This window comes from Schistocerca cancellata, chromosome 7 (genome assembly GCF_023864275.1).
Source record: "Schistocerca cancellata isolate TAMUIC-IGC-003103 chromosome 7, iqSchCanc2.1, whole genome shotgun sequence".
NCBI classification, from domain to species: Eukaryota; Metazoa; Arthropoda; class Insecta; order Orthoptera; family Acrididae; genus Schistocerca; species Schistocerca cancellata.
Window position 1 is genome coordinate 288,837,675 of NC_064632.1, and position 20,238 is coordinate 288,857,912.

The 20,238-nt window shown below is 39.7% G+C and overlaps 1 protein-coding gene across 1 annotated transcript in view; it reads left to right on the top strand.

Annotated features, from left to right (window-relative positions):
- LOC126092242 (dipeptidase 1-like) overlaps window positions 1-20,238 on the top strand; it is a 704,929-nt gene that overhangs the window by 38,043 nt on the left and 646,648 nt on the right. The window contains exon 2 of the mRNA XM_049907748.1: window positions 15,942-16,070. Within this exon, the coding sequence (XP_049763705.1) occupies window positions 15,975-16,070 (96 nt within the window). The 5' untranslated portion in view covers window positions 15,942-15,974. The remainder of the gene's footprint in view (window positions 1-15,941; window positions 16,071-20,238) is intronic.

The window sequence follows — 20,238 nt, forward strand, 5'->3', positions numbered from 1 at the left end:
AGAGCGTCACACACCAGTAAGTATGGTTTGAATGCTGTGCGAAATTCATCGAAGAATCTCATGTACTTACGAAGAAAAGAGTACCTATAGCAACAAATGCAACCAATAGTAAGTGAAAAAATGAAATTTCAACAGCAAAAAAAATTATTTTGTTTTGTTTTTGAACTTTCATTGCTATGAGTGTGATCATCAATCCTTCTCTTATGAATTGATTTGAAAAAGTAGAGACAGTGGAAATTAAAATTTCCTGTGGTGCCTGCCTGCTCCAAGTCGGCCCGTTTGATGTCGTAACCCCCCCCCCCCCCTTAAACTGCGCATCTATAATTGCGAGAACACAGGCTCCAAAACGTGTTGAGGAATTAACAGGTAATTCCATAATTTTACGTAATGATTGCGACTATAAACTGAGATAAATTTGGGCTTTTGATGTGTCTGTAGACAATCTGTTTCTGCATATTATCCACAAACTGAATAGAAATAGAAGGGGAGGAAATTTTTGGCTTGTGATGGACAGCCATATACAGCAACACGTTATTGATCTTTTCATTCGCCAGGCCAACACACCACCACATTTGCGTCTTAACCAATTGAGGAACATTCCACGGACGCGAGGAGAATAAAGGGAATTCGATAAGTATAACTCTGGACCAATCAGTTGCACATTTTCATGTGAGTGTGCATGGGGGCTTAATTATAAAAATGAATGCAATTTTTTTTTTAGTAGCTGTATGTCCGATTACGCAAGTCTCGTAAACGGCTGGCCCTGACAACTAATTGTTACGCTATCTGACTGCATAGAATGACAACAAAGAATGTAAGAAAATTTTCTGTTAACACAATTAATTAATTAAGTCCCCAGCAACTATAAGACCTACGAAACCAACAAGGCACAAGTGTCGCTGTTCTGTGTGTGGTAGTGTGACTCAACGCACATCTGGCACGGTTCTTCTTCAACAAGACAAGAATTTTTAAATATCATTTATACTGACGTGATAAAGGAAAATTAGAAATACTATAACTGTGCAAGAAAACCAAAATTACACTCTAATACAAGAACACAAGCCAGATGCTTTGTTGACTGAACCTGTAATGAAGCATTATTCAGGACACACAAATAATAAGAAAATAAGAACAGTAGTTAGTTACCTTAATTTATATTGACGAAAAGCACTCAGATCATTACAATATCTGCATTGGAACAACATCTGCTATCTCTCCCATCAATAACTGCATAAAACATGGAACAACACTCTGCGCTACCACATCTCATCCCACTTCAGCTACAAGCTGTGTCCACCACAACTACTCGGCAAGAACTCTCTGCAAGAACTGCCTGCTGCTACTTCTCAACACGCACTGCCCCTGGAGGCGGCGGAACAATACTCTCTCTGGCGCGATTTTTGGCGCTGTGGCTCAGTGTAGCCACCTTTCATATGCCCTTCCTCCACGGGCTAGAATTTGATGGTATTTTTGCCAGCATTGGTGGTGAAAATACCACCAAATTCGTCAAAAAAAATACAGACAAAAATAAAAGATAATATTAATACGTAAATATCATATAACTAGATAAAATTTTGGCTTTGCACTGACCTTTCAATAGCCTAACATATAAAATACACTAAGCAATACAAATTCTTTCATACATGTGACTTTACATAATAGTTTACAGAAATATCATGTGGTTAAACAATTCAATCGATAACGTCAGCAATGACGAATATGAGCAGGTAAGAGTCTTATAACTTTTCACAAACAGTAATACACAAAAAATCAGTTAATACAAATATTCACAACAAGTAGTTCACAGTTCCAGCAGTAGCACCCAGCACTGTTGAATAGGTGCTGACAGCAACAAGTGACATCATCTCAGTAGAAGCAGTCCATCAGTGGCACCCAGCATTGTGGAACAGGTGCAGACTCCAACAGGTGACATCATTTCAGTAGAATCAGTCCATCAGTGGCACCCAGCAATGTTGAACAGGTGCACACAGTAACAAGTGACACCATTTCAGTAGAAGCAGTCCATCAGTGGCACCCAGCATTGTGGAACAGGTGCAAACAGCAACAGGTGACACCATTCCAGTAGAAGCAGTCCATCAGTGGCACCCAGCAATGTTGAACAGGTGCTACAGCAACAAGTGACACCATTTCAGTAGAAGCAGTTCCATCAGTGGCACCCAGCAATGTTGAACAGGTGCTACAGCAACAAGTGACACCATTTCAGTAGAAGCAGTCCATCAGTGGCACCCAGCATTGTTGAACAGGTGCTACAGCAACAAGTGACACCATTTCAGTAGAAGCAGTCCATCAGTGGCACCCAGCATTGTGGAACAGGTGCAAACAGCAACAGGTGACCTCATCTCAGTAGAATCAGTTCATCAGTGGCACCCAGCATTGTGGAACAGGTGCAAACAGCAACAGGTGACATCATCTCAGTAGAAGCAGTCCATCAGTGGCACCCAGCATTGTGGAGTAGGTTCAGACTCCAACAGGTGACATCATTTCAGTAGAAGCAGTTCATCAGTGGCACCCAGCAATGTTGAGTAGGTGCAGACACCAACAAGTGACATTATTTCAATAGATGCAGTCCATCAGTGGCACCCAGCATTGTGGAACAGGTGCAAACAGCAACAGGTGACCTCATCTCAGTAGAATCAGTTCATCAGTGGCACCCAGCATTGTGGAACAGGTGCAAACAGCAACAGGTGACATCATCTCAGTAGAAGCAGTCCATCAGTGGCACCCAGCAATGTTGAACAGGTGCACACAGCAACAAGTGACACCATTTCAGTAGAAGCAGTCCATCAGTGGCACCCAGCATTGTGGAACAGGTGCAAACAGCAACAGGTGACACCATTCCAGTAGAAGCAGTCCATCAGTGGCACCCAGCAATGTTGAACAGGTGCACACAGCAACAAGTCACATTTCTCAGTAGAAGCAGTTCATCAATGGCACCCAGAATTGTGGAGTAGATGCAGACCCCAACAAATGACATTAAACAACTATCACTGATTACACTGTTCCTAAGCACAAATTAAACATGTCCTAGTGGCACCAATCATGTAGAAACAGTACAAGTAACAGTCCATAATTTCATCCCTACTCAGACAGTGCAAGCATGAACAATAGTTTGAATACACTTACAAATGCTTTTACAATGCTTTTACACTAAACATACAAATCATAACAAACACACAAATGATATCAGATAATTATTATATTACTATTACAAATACACAAACATCAGTTAATATTTTTGGGTGTCAGTGCAAGCCACTACAAACAAATAAAATAATATTTAGGAGATAGGTGGCTAGGATTAGGAAAGGAAAACACACAAAACACACTCACTCATCTTTCATCCACATTAAGTACTACTGTGTAATTGTATAGTGTTAACTGGCTGAATCCACTTCTGTCAAATATCATGTTCATCATGTGTATCAAGTAGTAGTGACAGCAATGTATAAGTCAATAATTGTTAAGTCAACGTCATAGTCATCATGTCAAGACCAATGTTTGCCAAGCCAGATCAAAATGTACTGTTACTGAACAACTGTCAGTGTGCCAAGATATGCAACTTCCTCTCTCCAAAAAAAAAAAAAAATACATACTGCTTAGTGATTTAACAAAGTGTGTGTAGACAATCTTCCTTCCATTTTAGTGTTCTAGTCTGCTATCTTCATCCTCCTTGTTCCATATAGACCAACAACAAAAAAAATATGCACCTCACTTATTTTACCTCTTATACCCATACTACAATCAACTTCATACAATCTCAATACCTCTATAATACCTCTTCAATACGTCGCTACATATAAACCTTATTGCCAGTTTCATTTCACTTCCATAATAACTCTTTCCTCTAGTCAGTTTCGTCGATAAAATCCTAATGCAAACCTCCTCATCCCATACAATCCGAAGACACACTGTCAACACACAACCTCTGTGTAATCCATCTGACCAAAATCTTCTACTCATTATGAATTATAAACAAAGAATGCATACATGACCTCTAACAGACTTAGTTCGAATAACTCTCAGTAATTAAGTACGATTACGGAGTGTGAATGATCCTAATATTTCACAGTGTGTACACCACTTCAAGAATTATGACAAACAGAAGCAAACATGTGGAGTATTTCTTGTGTCAAGTGTCACTTCTATTTCAATTGCTCACGAAAATTGCAGTGTAATACTGTGTTGGTATGTCATGTCGTTAGCTTCCTTCCTATTGGCATACATTTATACAGCTTTCATAAAACCTCCAGCTCATGTGACTTCTATGAAGTTTCTTGTACTAATGTCATTCGTCGAATTATAGCAGTTCAGTTTCTTATCTTAAAAATATAAAGCACTGAGCGTAAGCAAAACAAGCAATAGCGAGTAAATATACCAGTATTGAACAGAATGTCAACAAGTGGATGCAGCACAATTCTTACAACGAGGCTCTGCCAAGCAAACAATCTGTAATTAATACAATAGTGTGACCTAAACTCTATGTTCATACACTGTACATCAGCATTGCTATATACCAAATTAAAGTATAGTTATGACATCAAGCAGAAATGTGTAAATGTGCAATCCATACGCATAGCAGCAAACATATCTTACGTAATAAACAGGTCATCAGAATCGTATAACCGTAAGCAATAAATGTTCATATGTAATCTAATAAATAAACATGAAGGCGCAAGCAAATAAATCACAAAGTATAACTTACATACCTAACCACATCAGCACAATTCATCAGGTGACAATTATAATTTAAATAAATAGGCACAGCAGGCACATAATTAAAAATATGACATCAGTGAAAAAGCAGTGCAGCCAAGCGATGCATAGTATACACAAGTTACAATCCAGTACATTAATAAAAATTGTCCAAATCAGTTAACGTACGCAAGCACGTCGCTTCACAAGTAATTTCATAGAACATGTAATTAGCACAAAGTATGAATCACGTAATCGCGCAGCAAATTACGTCTAAGGTACGTACCTAAGTGGAAATATGTTACCTGAAAAATAAACTCAATTAACAATTACCTTTTTAGTTTATTACTCTCTTCTTCGAAATGACATTTTTCCTGAAATTTTCTCGATAGCAAGTCGTCTTAACGTCGGACACGCACAGAATTTACCTGAAGTTCTTAAATGTCTTATAGAACCGAATCCTGAAAAATACTGAATGTTAATAACAGAATTTAACAAGTAACTATAGTTTTATACTGAATTTAGTCGGAGAAATTAGACTGTGTATTTATTTACGGCTGTCAGTGCATTCGCACTGAGCGCTCGATCAGCTGTAGGCGCGTGACGTAGGAAGTGATTGTTTGCGGTCAACGACTGCCTTTAGCGGCGCGCAGACTTGACTGTTGCTTTGAGTATACGCCGCCGCCAAAACACAGCGCGGTGTCCTTGTACTCTCCGCATGTTTACATGTAGCTGTTAGTTTCTCACAAGTATGTCATTCTGCAAAAATTTTTCAAAAGTATATCATTCCACAAAAATTTTAACGTTAGATATATGATGTATTCCTTTAGAGCGTCGTGATTTAAGAGTTTCTACTTCGACAGTGTTATCATGAATAATTTTGCGAATTCTATATGGCCGTTATAAAGCAGAAAAAATTTCCGACACAAGCCTTTTCCTTTGTGAGACAAACGGTGGGACTTAATTAACACCTTCTGACCAACTGACAAGATTTTTGAACGACCAGGACGCTTTGCTGATTTCACTCTTCTAGCAGCCGCAGATGCAATATTTTGTAGAGCCAGGTTGACAACTTCAGAATGCCGCAGTTTCCGTGTAGGCGGAAAAGGAACGATTTCAGAAATGCGATTTGTCGGTGCTTTGTTTTTTAATATCAGTATAGGTGGTAAAGAAGTTGAGTCGTTAGGAAGTTCATTCAGAATGTTTTGAAAAATATGAAGATACTGATCCCACGTTCTGTGATTCTGATGACAATAAAGACGACACAATTTATTGATTTCCTTCATCCATCTCTCTGAAGCGTTAGATTGAGGGTGAAAAAGTGAAATGAAAATTGGTTTAATTTTACGACGCTGTAGAGTACGAAGCCAAATTTTAGAACGAAACTGTGATCCATTATCTGATATAACCTTATCAACATGACCCACTTCTTTAAGAAAATGTTTGACGAAAGCGTTAGATACTGAACGAGCTGTTGCTTTGCGTAACGGTGTAAAACACACATATTTTGATGTCAACTCCACTGCTACGAAAATGTACGCAAAACCATTAGTAGATCGAACCACTGGACCGAACAAATCAACTGCAGCCATGTCCTTTAATTTTGCTGGAATGATAGGAAACAACGGTGCTCTGTGAGAAACTGTCGGCGGTTTAGCCTTTTGACATAATTTGCATTTGGCAAGAACAAATCGAATACGTTTTTCCATATTATTGAAGTAGCAATTTTCTCGTAATTTATGAAAGCATTTTCTGAGACCAAAGTGCGCATAACTGAAATGCGTATACCAAATCAGCTTATTAACCCACTCATCAGGAATACAAACTAACCAAACAGAGTTGTCGACCGATTTTCGTTTGAAAAGAATGTCATTGCGAACTAAATAATGCTGTCTAATCGCTACGCTTTCCTTTCTCCTCCACTTATCCTTAATGTCCTTCCAGATTGGATCTTTATTTTGCTCCTTAGCGATGTCCTGGAGCGAAGACGAAATAAAGTTCTCAAACGCAACACCTTGAATATACATCAAACAATAATTGTTTTCCTTGCAGTCCTCTTCAGCACTTTGTTTCAAGCCCATAGGTGCACGTGATAAAGCATCGGCAACAATATTTGAAGAACCCTGTATGTAAACAATACTAAAATCAAATTCCTGTAGGTACAACGCCCATCGTGACAATCTGCCATGAGTTAATTTTGTTGACATAAGAAATTCCAGAGCTCGATGATCGGTGTAAACCTTAGTATGTCTGCCAAACAAGAATGTCCGAAATTTTGTAAAAGCCCAAACAACAGCCAAAGCTTCAAGTTCCGTAATCGAATAATTCTTTTCTGATTTAGAGAGAACACGACTTCCAAATGCAATAGTCTTTTGTACTACAACGCCGTCTTCTTCTATCTCTTGAAATAAATGTGCACCTAGGCCTTTGTATGATGAGTCCGTCGCCAAACAAAAATCTTTAGATAAATCCGGGTGTGAAAGAAGTGGAGCAGCAACTAAAGCATCACGAAGTTGTTCAAATTCTGACTGAGCTTCCTCATCCCAACACCAATTAGATTTCTTTCCGGATAGTTCACATAAACGAGGTGTGGCCAAATTGTCCAATCTAACAAAGCGTCTCAGAAAATTACAGACACCAAGGAAACTACGAACGTCACGTTTTGTGGTAGGAACAGCATAATTACGAATAGCGTCTAATTTTTCTGGATCAGGAAGAATACCTTCTGTAGAAATAATGTGACCGAGAAATTTCACCTGACAACGACCAAATTCAGATTTTTCCAAGTTTACTGTAATGCCAACTCTTGCAAAGATACGTAACAATGAATCCAAAATTTTGTTGTGCTCACTCCAAGAACGTTTAGCAATAAGAATGTCGTCAACATACGAAGTAATATTGTCACGAAGATAAACAGGTAAAATTTCATTTAAGCTACGAATGAATGCTGCTGAGGATACAGTAAGTCCAAACGGTAATTTCCGAAACTGGTAACAGTTACCAAAGGCTAAAAAGGCCGTATATTTTCTACAATCAGGGTGGAGTTCTATTTGCCAAAAGCTTGCGCGCATATCAATCGTGGATAAAACTTTAATTCCATGAAAATGTTGAAGAAGTTCATCTAAATTTTGTGGACGGTCAGTTTCAGGAATGATGATGTTATTTATCTGTCTGGAATCCAGAACCAAACGAATTGACCCATCCTTTTTAAGAACAACGTGTAATGGGCTAGTATAAGGACTGACTGCAGGCTCAATAATGCCCTGATCTAACATGTACTGAAGTTCATTCTTAACCTTGTCTCTGTAAGCCAAAGGAATAGCGTACGTTTTCTCGCGAAATGGTGTGTGTTCTTTTACTTTAAATAAATATTGTAAGCCTTGTATAGTTCCTGTGTGATGACTAAATACTGTAGCATGTGAAGTCAAAATTTGGTGCAGCTCTTCTCTTGCAACGTCATCTGGCACTTCAGCTTTCTTAACCTTTTCATTAATTAGTTCTTCGCTATTAATTATGTCATCCATCGCGTCTCTGTATCTATTGTCATTGTCATGAATAAACACATTGTCGTCATAATGCTCAACGAAAACATCAGAAGTAAGAAACCTTAAACATTTTGTATCTGACTCAGATCTTGTTAAACACTCGAAAAATTTCAAACATTTCGGCATTCCGGCAACAGTCAAATTCACACTTCCTTCTTTAAAGTTCAAAATTGCCTTATGTGCGTTAAGAAACTCCATACCTAATATAATTTGTGTACTGAGTAATGGAACAATAATAAAATTAGCAGAAAATTCGTATCCTTGACAATTGAAATTTAGGTTGGTCTGTTGTTTAACTTCTACACCCTTTCCAGAAATCGCTCCTCGAATTGTAGTTTTAGAAATAGGTAACACAGGACAGGCAATAGTTCTTTCACATATACGAAAAACTGATTCACTAATGACGTTCAATGGGCTCCCAGAATCTAAAACTGCAGTGAACTTATTCTTACCCACACATACTTCAATAACAGGATGTAAAAATGCGTCTACATTATTTTCCTTTTCGTCTAACAAAATGTCTCTCATGTCTTCCAGGCGTACGTAGTGTAAAGCCGTAGTATCATTACTTTCTGAACCGTCTATATTGCTGCCAGAAGCCGAAGCTGCAAGTCATTGTCGATTGTTTGCGTCACGTCTTTGAGTATTCGCGTCATTTCGCGGATCCATTTCTACGATTTGCACTTGTCTCTCTGAAGTTCTGTCACGTGGAGGATGCCAATTAGGTCCCTCCTGTCTGTTAGATACAAATTCTTGGTTGTATCTGTTATTAAAATTTCTGTTTTCCTGTCTGTCTGCATAACTACTTCTTGTGTAATTTCGACTGTCACTTCTGAAATTATTGTTGTATCTATTACCCTGGTTATTTCTGTGGTAAGAATTTCTATTACTGTATGAATAATTTCTGTCTTGATGATACCGATTACTGTTTCCGTATGATTGATTATTCCGGTACGAATTACCGTTATTATAATTGTCTGTGTAATTTCTGTTAGAACGTCTGTTATTGTCATAAGGCTGGTATCTATTGTCCTGTCTGTGACGTCTGTCATTCTCAACATTACCCATATAACGCCCGTTCCGATCACTATCCCTTTTCTCTGAAAATCTACTGTAATTACTGTTACTGAAAAAATTACAGGAAGTCCCATCGTCGTTGTCATACTCAAGTTCTTGTAGCAAAGTCTTAAAAGTCTCAATGTCGTCTTTACATCTTCCGGCTAAAGCAATTTGTCTTATGGATTGTGGCAGCTTGGTTAAACAAATGCGAATTAATTCAGTCGGGCTATAAGGGTTGGAAAGGAACTGATTCTTTCGAATCATGTCTTCAAAATATTCCGCTGGCGTGCGGAATTCAGACTGTTTGAAATTACGCTGCATAATAAGACTGTGTTTGACTCTGTCTTGCGTGTTCTCGGACCAATATGCCGATAGAAATGCATGATAAAAATCATTCAGATTATTACAATCTCTAATGAGTGCACGCATCCGCGTCGCCGGTTCGTTTTCTAAATACCCACACATAAATTCCAGTTTGTGACTTAGTGGCCAATTTGGAGGAAGTGCGTACATAAATTGATCTAGCCATGAACATGGATGTATGTCATTCTTAGAATTGCGGAAGATCTTAAATTTCCGAACAGTCAAAAAGTGTTTATAGTCAAAGTTTTCGCCTCGTGGCGACAAAGACCTACCGCGTCTGTTCCAGTCCGAATGTCCATTATTGTCAAGTTCGCGCGCCTGGCGCTCTCTTGTTGCATCCCGTAAATGAAACAAATTGTTTTCTTCAAACCCCTCTAGTATCTGTGATTCTAAATTTCTTCTGCTATCTTTTCCTACGATTTCGCCTTCAATTTGTTTTACTTGCTTTTTTAATGCCTCAAATTCCCTTTTCACGCGTTCATTAAATTTTCCCTGATTTTCAACATGTTTATTTATGCTCTGGTACTCTTCGGTTTCTGAAAATGGCAATGGAGCTGTATCATCTGAATCTCTGTCCCCATTTAAACTAAGATTTGTCAATTTATCTGAAATCTCCTCCACTCTTTCCGATAAGTCACCTATTTGTTCTTTCTGTTTATTTACGTCTTCCGTAAGTGTCGCGACTCGGGTTTCAGTATTAACACATTTATTAGTTAACTGTTCATACTGTTGTGTTAGGTTATTTAATCTGTCATTTGGTACGGATTCCTCGATTCTCTCAAATATTTCATCCTTATCTTTCGCACGTTGTAAATTTAACTCTGAAAATTTCTGTACTATCGCGCGATCTCTTTCTTCCTGTTCTCTATCCTGTTCCCTTTGTCTAATCTCTACTGCAACTAATCTATTATTGTGAGCATTCAAAATCGGTTGTACTTCTTCTCGAATTTCTTTCTTTAATTCATCTTTCATATTTTTGAAACATGTCCCTATTCGTGAATCTAACCGTGTTTCCAGTGTTCCCATATCAGTTTTTAATTCAGATCCCAAAGTTCCCATCTCTGTTTTAAATTCAGATCCTAACTGTGATCCCAATGAGTCTAACCGTGTTTCCATTGTTTCCCTATCTGTTTTTAATTCAGACCCCAAAGTTCCCATCTCGGTTTTAATTGTTCCTATCTCTGTTTTAAATTCAGATCGCAAAGTTCCCATCTGTGTTTTTAATTCAGATCGAAACTGCTCCGTTGTTCCCCTATCTGTTTTTAATTCAGTTCGTAAATTTAATATTGCACTCATCAACTGCTCCAGATTAACTTGTTCGAAATTCTTTTCGCCCCTAACATTTCCCACAAAACTAACTTCCTTCTGCATAGCCATAAAGCTATCTGTATTCGATACTATTCCAGAATCTTCTGTCGTTAATCTCGGGTTCTGTGAATTTTCTGATTGAGAAAAATTTTGAAATGGTTCCGGACTATTTTCCCGACTTATTACATTGTTTTCCACTTCATTATCCATCACACTGTTGTCCTGTGTTAGCGAGTTCGCCATGTTAACAATTTCGTCATTCTCACTATCCATCATTTTTGCCTTTTTCATCGACCGCGTAATCATTTACAAAATGTACAAAACTCGTCACTATATGAAATTTATACACAATGACACTTTATCACCAACAATATCAATCACACGAAATGCTTCCTTCAAACACGATTAACGAACAATAGAAGAATGACAATCACCAAATCTACACATGCAATACAAGCTACAATTACTAAACTACAAATTACTACAACAATACTACTGTCTACTATTTTTCCAATCAGAAGATTCCAAGGGACGATCCGAAGCAGCGGTCGCCACGTGCATGGGGGCTTAATTATAAAAATGAATGCAATTTTTTTTTTAGTAGCTGTATGTCCGATTACGCAAGTCTCGTAAACGGCTGGCCCTGACAACTAATTGTTACGCTATCTGACTGCATAGAATGACAACAAAGAATGTAAGAAAATTTTCTGTTAACACAATTAATTAATTAAGTCCCCAGCAACTATAAGACCTACGAAACCAACAAGGCACAAGTGTCGCTGTTCTGTGTGTGGTAGTGTGACTCAACGCACATCTGGCACGGTTCTTCTTCAACAAGACAAGAATTTTTAAATATCATTTATACTGACGTGATAAAGGAAAATTAGAAATACTATAACTGTGCAAGAAAACCAAAATTACACTCTAATACAAGAACACAAGCCAGATGCTTTGTTGACTGAACCTGTAATGAAGCATTATTCAGGACACACAAATAATAAGAAAATAAGAACAGTAGTTAGTTACCTTAATTTATATTGACGAAAAGCACTCAGATCATTACAATATCTGCATTGGAACAACATCTGCTATCTCTCCCATCAATAACTGCATAAAACATGGAACAACACTCTGCGCTACCACATCTCATCCCACTTCAGCTACAAGCTGTGTCCACCACAACTACTCGGCAAGAACTCTCTGCAAGAACTGCCTGCTGCTACTTCTCAACACGCACTGCCCCTGGAGGCGGCGGAACAATACTCTCTCTGGCGCGATTTTTGGCGCTGTGGCTCAGTGTAGCCACCTTTCAAGTGGTCTACCCAACAGTTTAGAAGTGCCACCATTTCACTGAAATAGATATTAATTTCGGGATGCAAATGCAGGAGTCTGCGACAGAAATTCTTCGACTACTGGGCACAACCGACAGAAGGGAAATGTGGGAGCAGTGGACATTCATGGATTAATTAGTGCCGTCACATTGCCTGAGGAGATCCAGTCCGGGCCAGACAGGCAACTTTGACATGTGTCGCTCTGTTGAGCGGGCGCCTATTAACAGGGATCTTCAACCGCCTGTCCCACTCATCAGATAGCAACACATGGCGATGGAGATTCCCATACTGCGACAGTACCACCTGTATGAGAGGTACTAATTAGAATCGTTAATCGGTTTTCATGATTGTCACAAAAAAAGACAATTTTTAGTTGTTCGGTGTCCTCATCAATAAATTTTGTTTTGCATTACTAGAGTCTTCCAAACTACATATAACTTCTGTTCACTAATTATGACACAGTGAAAGTCGCTTCTTTATTTTATTTTTCGGTTTTCGCTGTCGGTGATACGATAATCTGACCAAAGTGTTTTTGAAGTGGCAGTGGAGGCAGCTATGAAGTGGTATTGCTCTCTCCATGGCACCAGTCGGCTGTGGAAACGGAAGAACTTGTACTATAAGGCACTCCTATTTCGATAATGAATAATATTCTGGTCCGAAGGTGTTACAGCTGTCACCGGTAATCGGAAAAGGCCACTTTGATCTTTCAAAGCTCAGTGTTTAATGATACGTCACTGAAGATACAAATACGGCATATTTAAGAAACACATAGCATAAGGTGGTCTGCTGACTGACATCGAAAAAAACAAAACTGATTCAGTCCCCTATTTCATACGCACATGTAGGATAGGACTTCGCTATCACACTCTAGGGTATATACTATGATGTGAACTAAGACAGAAGTGCGTAACACGACTTTTTTTCTTAACACCACTAACGGTGATGATATCGTGGGTGGTGGAATGCTAGACTTACTTCAAGATTTCAACTTATATAGACATGATTCTTTCCTGCGTTTATTTACCGCATTTAACAGTACAAATTCATCTGATTGTATACAGCAATTTCTTAGATAAATAATTGTATTTCATCTCTCGGGATTGTATTCATCATCTAGTAGGCCATTTAACTTCCTTCCACTATTTTGTCAATGTTTTGAAATGTCATACGAAACTATTTATTCATTATAATTCATTTATTTAAATTAATTATATAATCAGCTAATTAACGATTATCTAAAAGACTGTTCTGGAGGATACCTTTGCAATTATCCTTTGCAGTTTCTATAGAAACTCCATACTATGTGTATAATAGGGGCTTTTGATGTATGTTATTCAGTATTTGGAGCTGGCATACTTCAAGGAAACTCCTTCCTGCTTTATTTCTTAAGCTGCAGTTGTAGCTCTCGGAAACTGAAAACTTTTTTTGTGGATGAAGATACTGATAAAACATTATTCCAATGGTATTTAAATATCCACGTATTTCAGAACGTTTAATGTTTACACAATCATAAATTATAAGTTGAATTTATCGAGCACTTCAGTTTTCGGGAAAGAACAGAATCATTAGTAACTATAGTAAGTAGTTGCATGTTTGAAGGACACCTTTGAAATTGTTAAATCTTGATTGTGGAAAGCTGATTAAGAAATCACACATGCTTTGTTACCTTTATCGCTATCCATTTTAATCTGAAAATCTTGTTGTACACTTTACTCCTGTTAATTCTTTTCTTTTTTAATTTTACTCACGCAAATTTTTTGTCCGCTTAACCCCCATGCTAATTTTGTTGTCCCATTAATTGATGCTAAGTTGTTTGTCCCTGTTGTGGTCTGCTTTATTGATTTCGTAAAAGTTGGTTGCTAAAACCATAGCAAGATCTTTTTACCTGCCTGTTTCATATTTCAGAATATATTCGTCCAAGAACAGTCGTAGAAAAGACTATGTAAATGACAAATAACCTGTAGTGCAGCATACAGATACACACAATGACTGTCAGTTGTAAAGGATATTCCATTTAGGAAACAAGTACATCCTTTTCTTCCTAAAAAGTTGTTTGAAATTGAGGTAGAGCATTAGGCATTTCCTCATAGCCCATCTTCATACAACTTCTCTTCAAATGTTTCGAATGAAGAATTTTATATATTGGAACCACAGCGATATCTCTTTGTGCCTGAGCCAATAGAGTGTTATCGGACACCCATATGTAATACGGAGGCGACGAACAGATGTCACGGCCATCATAAAGACGGCGGGGGGGGGGGGGGTATTGTGTTGCTAGTAGAGATAAGAACAGCAGACTGGGTCAGCCAGAAGAGTTCATCGACTTCGGACTTGGGCAAGTTATTGAATTTCACCCCAGTAATAAGCTCATCAGAAAATTTTCATCCCTTCTAACGCTCCCAAGGTTGACTTGTTGATATGATTGTGTAGTGCGAAAGGAAAGTGCAAGCCACAGCGAAGGCCAGGCGGATCTCATGTACTGCCAGACAGGGAACGTGAGCATTACGAATTGTCCTTGTAAATATTCACACGAAATCAGAATTTTGCAACCACTCATGAGTTCCAAGCTACTAACATCAACCCGGCTACAACAGCGTCTGTGCGCAGAGAGTTAAAACTAATGGCGTACAGTGGTCGAATGCCCCCTCATGAGCTCTACTTTTCTGTTGTCAGTGCTGAGCTGGAATGAAGTGGTTCAAACAGTGACGTCTTAGTATGATGAATGACTGTAAACGAGAGATTTAGAGTAATGAATCACGCCATGCGCAGTGACAATCTGATGGAAGGTTTGTGTTTGGCGAGTTCCTGGAGAACGTTACTTGTCATACGTAGTGCCAGCAGTGAAACACGGATGTGGTATTACGATGTGAGGGTGCTTTTAGTGGTAATTGTAGGCCCCTTGTTCCACTTACAAAAATGCCAAATACGGAAGGCTGTGAAAAAGTTGTACAGTACTTTGTACCTCGTACAATTAAGGAGGCCTTCACTGTATCGGTATGACAGTGCACCTTGTCATAAAGCGTCATCTGGGAAGCAATGGTTTTTGCATTTCTGAAATCGACTATCCTGCTCTGAGTCCCGATCTGAACCCAGTGGATCACATTTGGGGTAAGACAGAACGTATACTTCGCTCCAAACCACAGCATCTGTAACCTCTTCTATCATTTCTGCTCTTGAGTCAGTGTGGTTTGTCATTATTCCATAGACATTCAGACATCTGCAAACTTCCAGCATGCTGGAGTAGCTTGGGTCAGCAACTTTTGTTAATCAGTAGAATGAAAAACCAGTTCAAGTTGCAAATTTTTAATTTTTATTCGCTCGATGACTAGTTTCGGGCCGAGACCTATTTTCAGATCATCTAAGAAGGTCGTCAGTGGCATTTCCGAAGCTGTCAAAAAAGTGTAAAGAGCATTTACAGTAAAAGTTTGCAACTTGGACTGGTTTTTAATTCTAATGATTCAGACATCTGTTTTAAATTATTCTCAGCATAGTTCATGACGTCATAAGGTTGTACACTCCGTGTATTAATATCTACCAACAGCTGTCCAGACGCTTTGGGTCACATAATGTGTGTTTCTACACATGCCTTAGAGTGTGACACCAGTCTTCTGTGTGTCGTCAGGCGGACTGGGAACCGTGGGAGCAGGAGGAGGAGATGGTGCTGAAGCACATTCGCGACTGCCGCTGCGCCTGCAACCACCTCGGCTACGGCAACTACCTCGACCTGGCCAATGACCGGGATTGGACCAAGGTAACAACAGTCCCACAGTTTTTATCAGTCTGTTTTTATGTTTTAGAAATGACTTCAGTTTCCACTTTTACAGCTATTAAATTCATTTATTCACCACGATCATGATTGTGCCTATTATTAATAGAGGAACTTAAGGACTTTTACTCCCATTTTAAAAGAAGAACGACAGCAAGTATCAGATATCGTAAAATCTCTCACGATAGTGCGCAATGTACGTAAAGGTAAAACGATGAATATTTTGATACATACCGTTGGTCATTGGAGGAAGAAGATAGGTCAAATTTTAATCGAATATAAAGTACTAATTAACAGTTCAAAAGAAAATTTTCATCGTGTTTCTAAAGAGACAGATGCTGCAGAGGAATATTGTGATTGTAATTTCAGCTTGCGATACCACATATTTGACAACGTCCTTAAAAGCAGACAAAGAAAATACTGTAAATGACATAGGTGCTTTAACGGAACAAAATATTTTGTTATATTTTTAAAAACGGTTTGTACTACTACTATATATACGATTTTATTTCGTAACGAATCATCTGTATTTAAATTGACAGTTTTTAGTACTGAGTTTGTTGCTGAGGCATAATGTCATAGATAAGTTGTGAATTCGTGCTGCATACAATAATATATACAAAACACAGATAACGGTATAAGTGCAACTCATTAGTGCCATTAATTCGGTAAAATTTTCATCCTATAGTAAAAACTTTTCTCCCTACTCCTTCCTTGAAGTACGACAACTCTGGAAATAATTAAAAGGTAGATTTAAGGAAAATTTAAAGTTTTTGTTAATTAACTCAATATGGAGCATATAAATTAATTTATCTCTGACACTACAAACAGGGTCTTTGGTAATAGCACGAAACACGTTTGTGGAACTTCAGTTTTCAGATGCCACACCCACATGATGGAGGCACAGTGAAACTGAAGTATGCATATCATAATGGTTGGTTCAGATTCCTCTGAGAACTATGGGACTTAACTTCTGAGGTCATCAGCCCCCTAAAACTTAGAACTACTTAAACGTAACTAACCTAAGGACATCACACACATCCATGCCCGAGGGAGGATTCGAACCTGCGACCGTAGCGGTCGCGCGGTTGCCGACTGTAGCGCGTAGAACCGCTCGGCCACCTCGGCCGGAGCATTTCATAATAATTCGATAGTAATCATTATAGTAGGTACTACGATGAAAGAGTTAATGTTTAGGCACCTGATTTGACAAAGTTTTTTTCATTTTATTGAAGAGCTAGTTTCCTTTATGTAAATGAGGAACATCCTTGTCCTATTGTTCATACAAACACAGACAAGTGGGGTTGTTGACGCAATTAGTTATATCCGAAGATGATGCAGAATGACCACAACACATAATCTTATTAAAATGTGCAGCTGAGATGGAATTATAAGTGAGAATTATTTGGAATACTTAAAGGTGCCTGACACGAGCGATCGTTTAATTAAAAACGACGATCATTCATTGACGCGCTTCTTATTGAGTTAGGAAAAGTTATATTTTCTCTAAACAATTTTTTGTTAAAAATCGCAATAAGACATAAAATTAAAATGTGCTAATAATCGATTTTGGCTGATAAACCTCCATCTTTAGAGCAGGATTGCTATGAACTCTGTAGCATGTATGGTTTGCTGGACAATTTCAGTAAGATTACAATAAAACTACTTACTTATTATTAATGTAACATGAGATTTTATTTAATCACTGACTTTCCGGGCTAATGATCCTCATTTTGTTAAAGAAATCTCCACCTGGAAACGTATAGCGATGTTGTCTGTCAAGTAGTGTAAATGGCACTAAGTTCATGCACAGAAGTAATCATATATAACCAGCAAACTAGCTATATGTATGATAAGTAATCTGAACTAAACAAGAGTAATTGATTTTTAGTAATTTTCAATGCTGTTGTATAATAGTCTCTTTACTGGTTGCAGATTGTTTGTAGAATTTAACGCTATTGTTATTCGAGGTGGCAACACTTCTCTTTGAGCAAAATGAAGAGTTTTGTCTTACATTACCACTTGTCCACAACACTTATGTATTTTTTCCTGTCAAAATACACTCCTGGAAATTGAAATAAGAACACCGTGAATTCATTGTCCCAGGAAGGGGAAACTTTATTGACACATTCCTGGGGTCAGATACATCACATGATCACACTGACAGAACCACAGGCACATAGATACAGGCAACAGAGCATGCACAATGTAGGCACTAGTACAGTGTATATCCACCTTTCGCAGCAATGCAGGCTGCTATTCTCCTATGGAGACGATCGTAGAGATGCTGGATGTAGTCCTGTGGAACGGCTTGCCATGCCATTTCCACCTGGCGCCTCAGTTGGACCAGCGTTCGTGCTGGACGTGCAGACCGCGTGAGACGACGCTTCTTCCAGTCCCAAACATGCTCAATGGGGGACAGATCCGGAGATCTTGCTGGCCAGGGTAGTTGACTTACACCTTCTAGAGCACGTTGGGTGGCACGGGATACATGCGGACGTGCATTGTCCTGTTGGAACAGCAAGTTCCCTTGCCGGTCTAGGAATGGTAGAACGATGGGTTCGATGACGGTTTGGATGTACCGTGCACTATTCAGTGTCCCCTCGACGATCACCAGTGGTGTACGGCCAGTGTAGGAGATCGCTCCCCACACCATGATGCCGGGTGTTGGCCCTGTGTGCTTCGGTCGTATGCAGTCCTGATTGTGGCGCTCACCTGCACGGCGCCAAACACGCATACGACCATCATTGGCACCAAGGCAGAAGCGACTCTCATCGCTGAAGACGACACGTTTCCATTCGTCCCTCCATTCACGCCTGTCGCGACACCACTGGAGGCGGGCTGCACGATGTTGGGGCGTGAGCGGAAGACGGCCTAACGGTGTGCGGGACCGTAGCCCAGCTTCATGGAGACGGTTGCGAATGGTCCTCGCCGATACCCCAGGAGCAACAGTGTCCCTAATTTGCTGGGAAGTGGCGGTGCGGTCCCCTACGGCACTGCGTAGGATCCTACGGTCTTGGCGTGCATCCGTGCGTCGCTGCGGTCCGGTCCCAGGTCGACGGGCACGTGCACCTTCCGCCGACCACTGGCGACAACATCGATGTACTGTGGAGACCTCACGCCCCACGTGTTGAGCAATTCGGCGGTACGTCAACCCGGCCTCCCGCATGCCCACTATACGCCCTCGCTCAAAGTCCGTCAACTGCACATACGGTTCACGTCCACGCTGTCGCGGCATGCTACCAGTGTTAAAGACTGCGATGGAGCTCCGTATGCCACGGAAAACTGGCTGACACTGACGGCGGCGGTGCACAAATGCTGCGCAGCTAGCGCCACTCGACGGCCAACACCGCGGTTCCTGGTGTGTCCGCTGTGCCGTGCGTGTGATCATTGCTTGTACAGCTCTCTCGCAGTGTCCGGAGCAAGTATGGTGGGTCTGACACACCGGTGTCAATGTGTTCTTTTTTCCATTTCCAGGAGTGTATTTCATAAAATTTGTTACAAAATAACCAGGCTTCACACATCAGCAGATAAGAACTTATATCACGTAAGATGCTGTTTCATTCATAGAAGTTCACTGTATTCACAATATAACTTTAATTTATGATAATTAATTGAAACCCTCAGCTGCCGACAGGCGTTGTTGATATAACTCAATGTAGACAGCGGAAAATGTGTGTCCTGACCGGGACTCGAACCCGGGATCTCCTACTTACATGGCAGACGCTATATCCATCTGTTTTTTTTTTTTATACAAATGTATGAAAGGAAGGCCGTTCCTCTTCGGCTACATAAACAGAATAATAGGAAGTCGTCCCGTTACGACAAAGGATGCTCCATACTATAGCCCGCTGCGAATTTTTCGATGACTGTCTTCTCGTTGCTGTGTTGTTTCCGTTGTTTGTTCAAATCTCATAAAAAAAAAAAGGAATTGGGAAGAGGTGCTATGGTTATCTTCTCATGTCATCGATAATCCAGCTGCGAGGCGGATTATGGAATGCGCTCCAAAGAAAATTAGAAAAATATTGCCTATATTTAGGGTTCCTGACGATCGCACAATGTCGTTCGTTGAGGTAATACCAAAAATCGGGTACTGTCTTTTCGCCATTACCGAAGAGGTAGTGAACAGCGTGGCCGCTGATCCACGTCACAG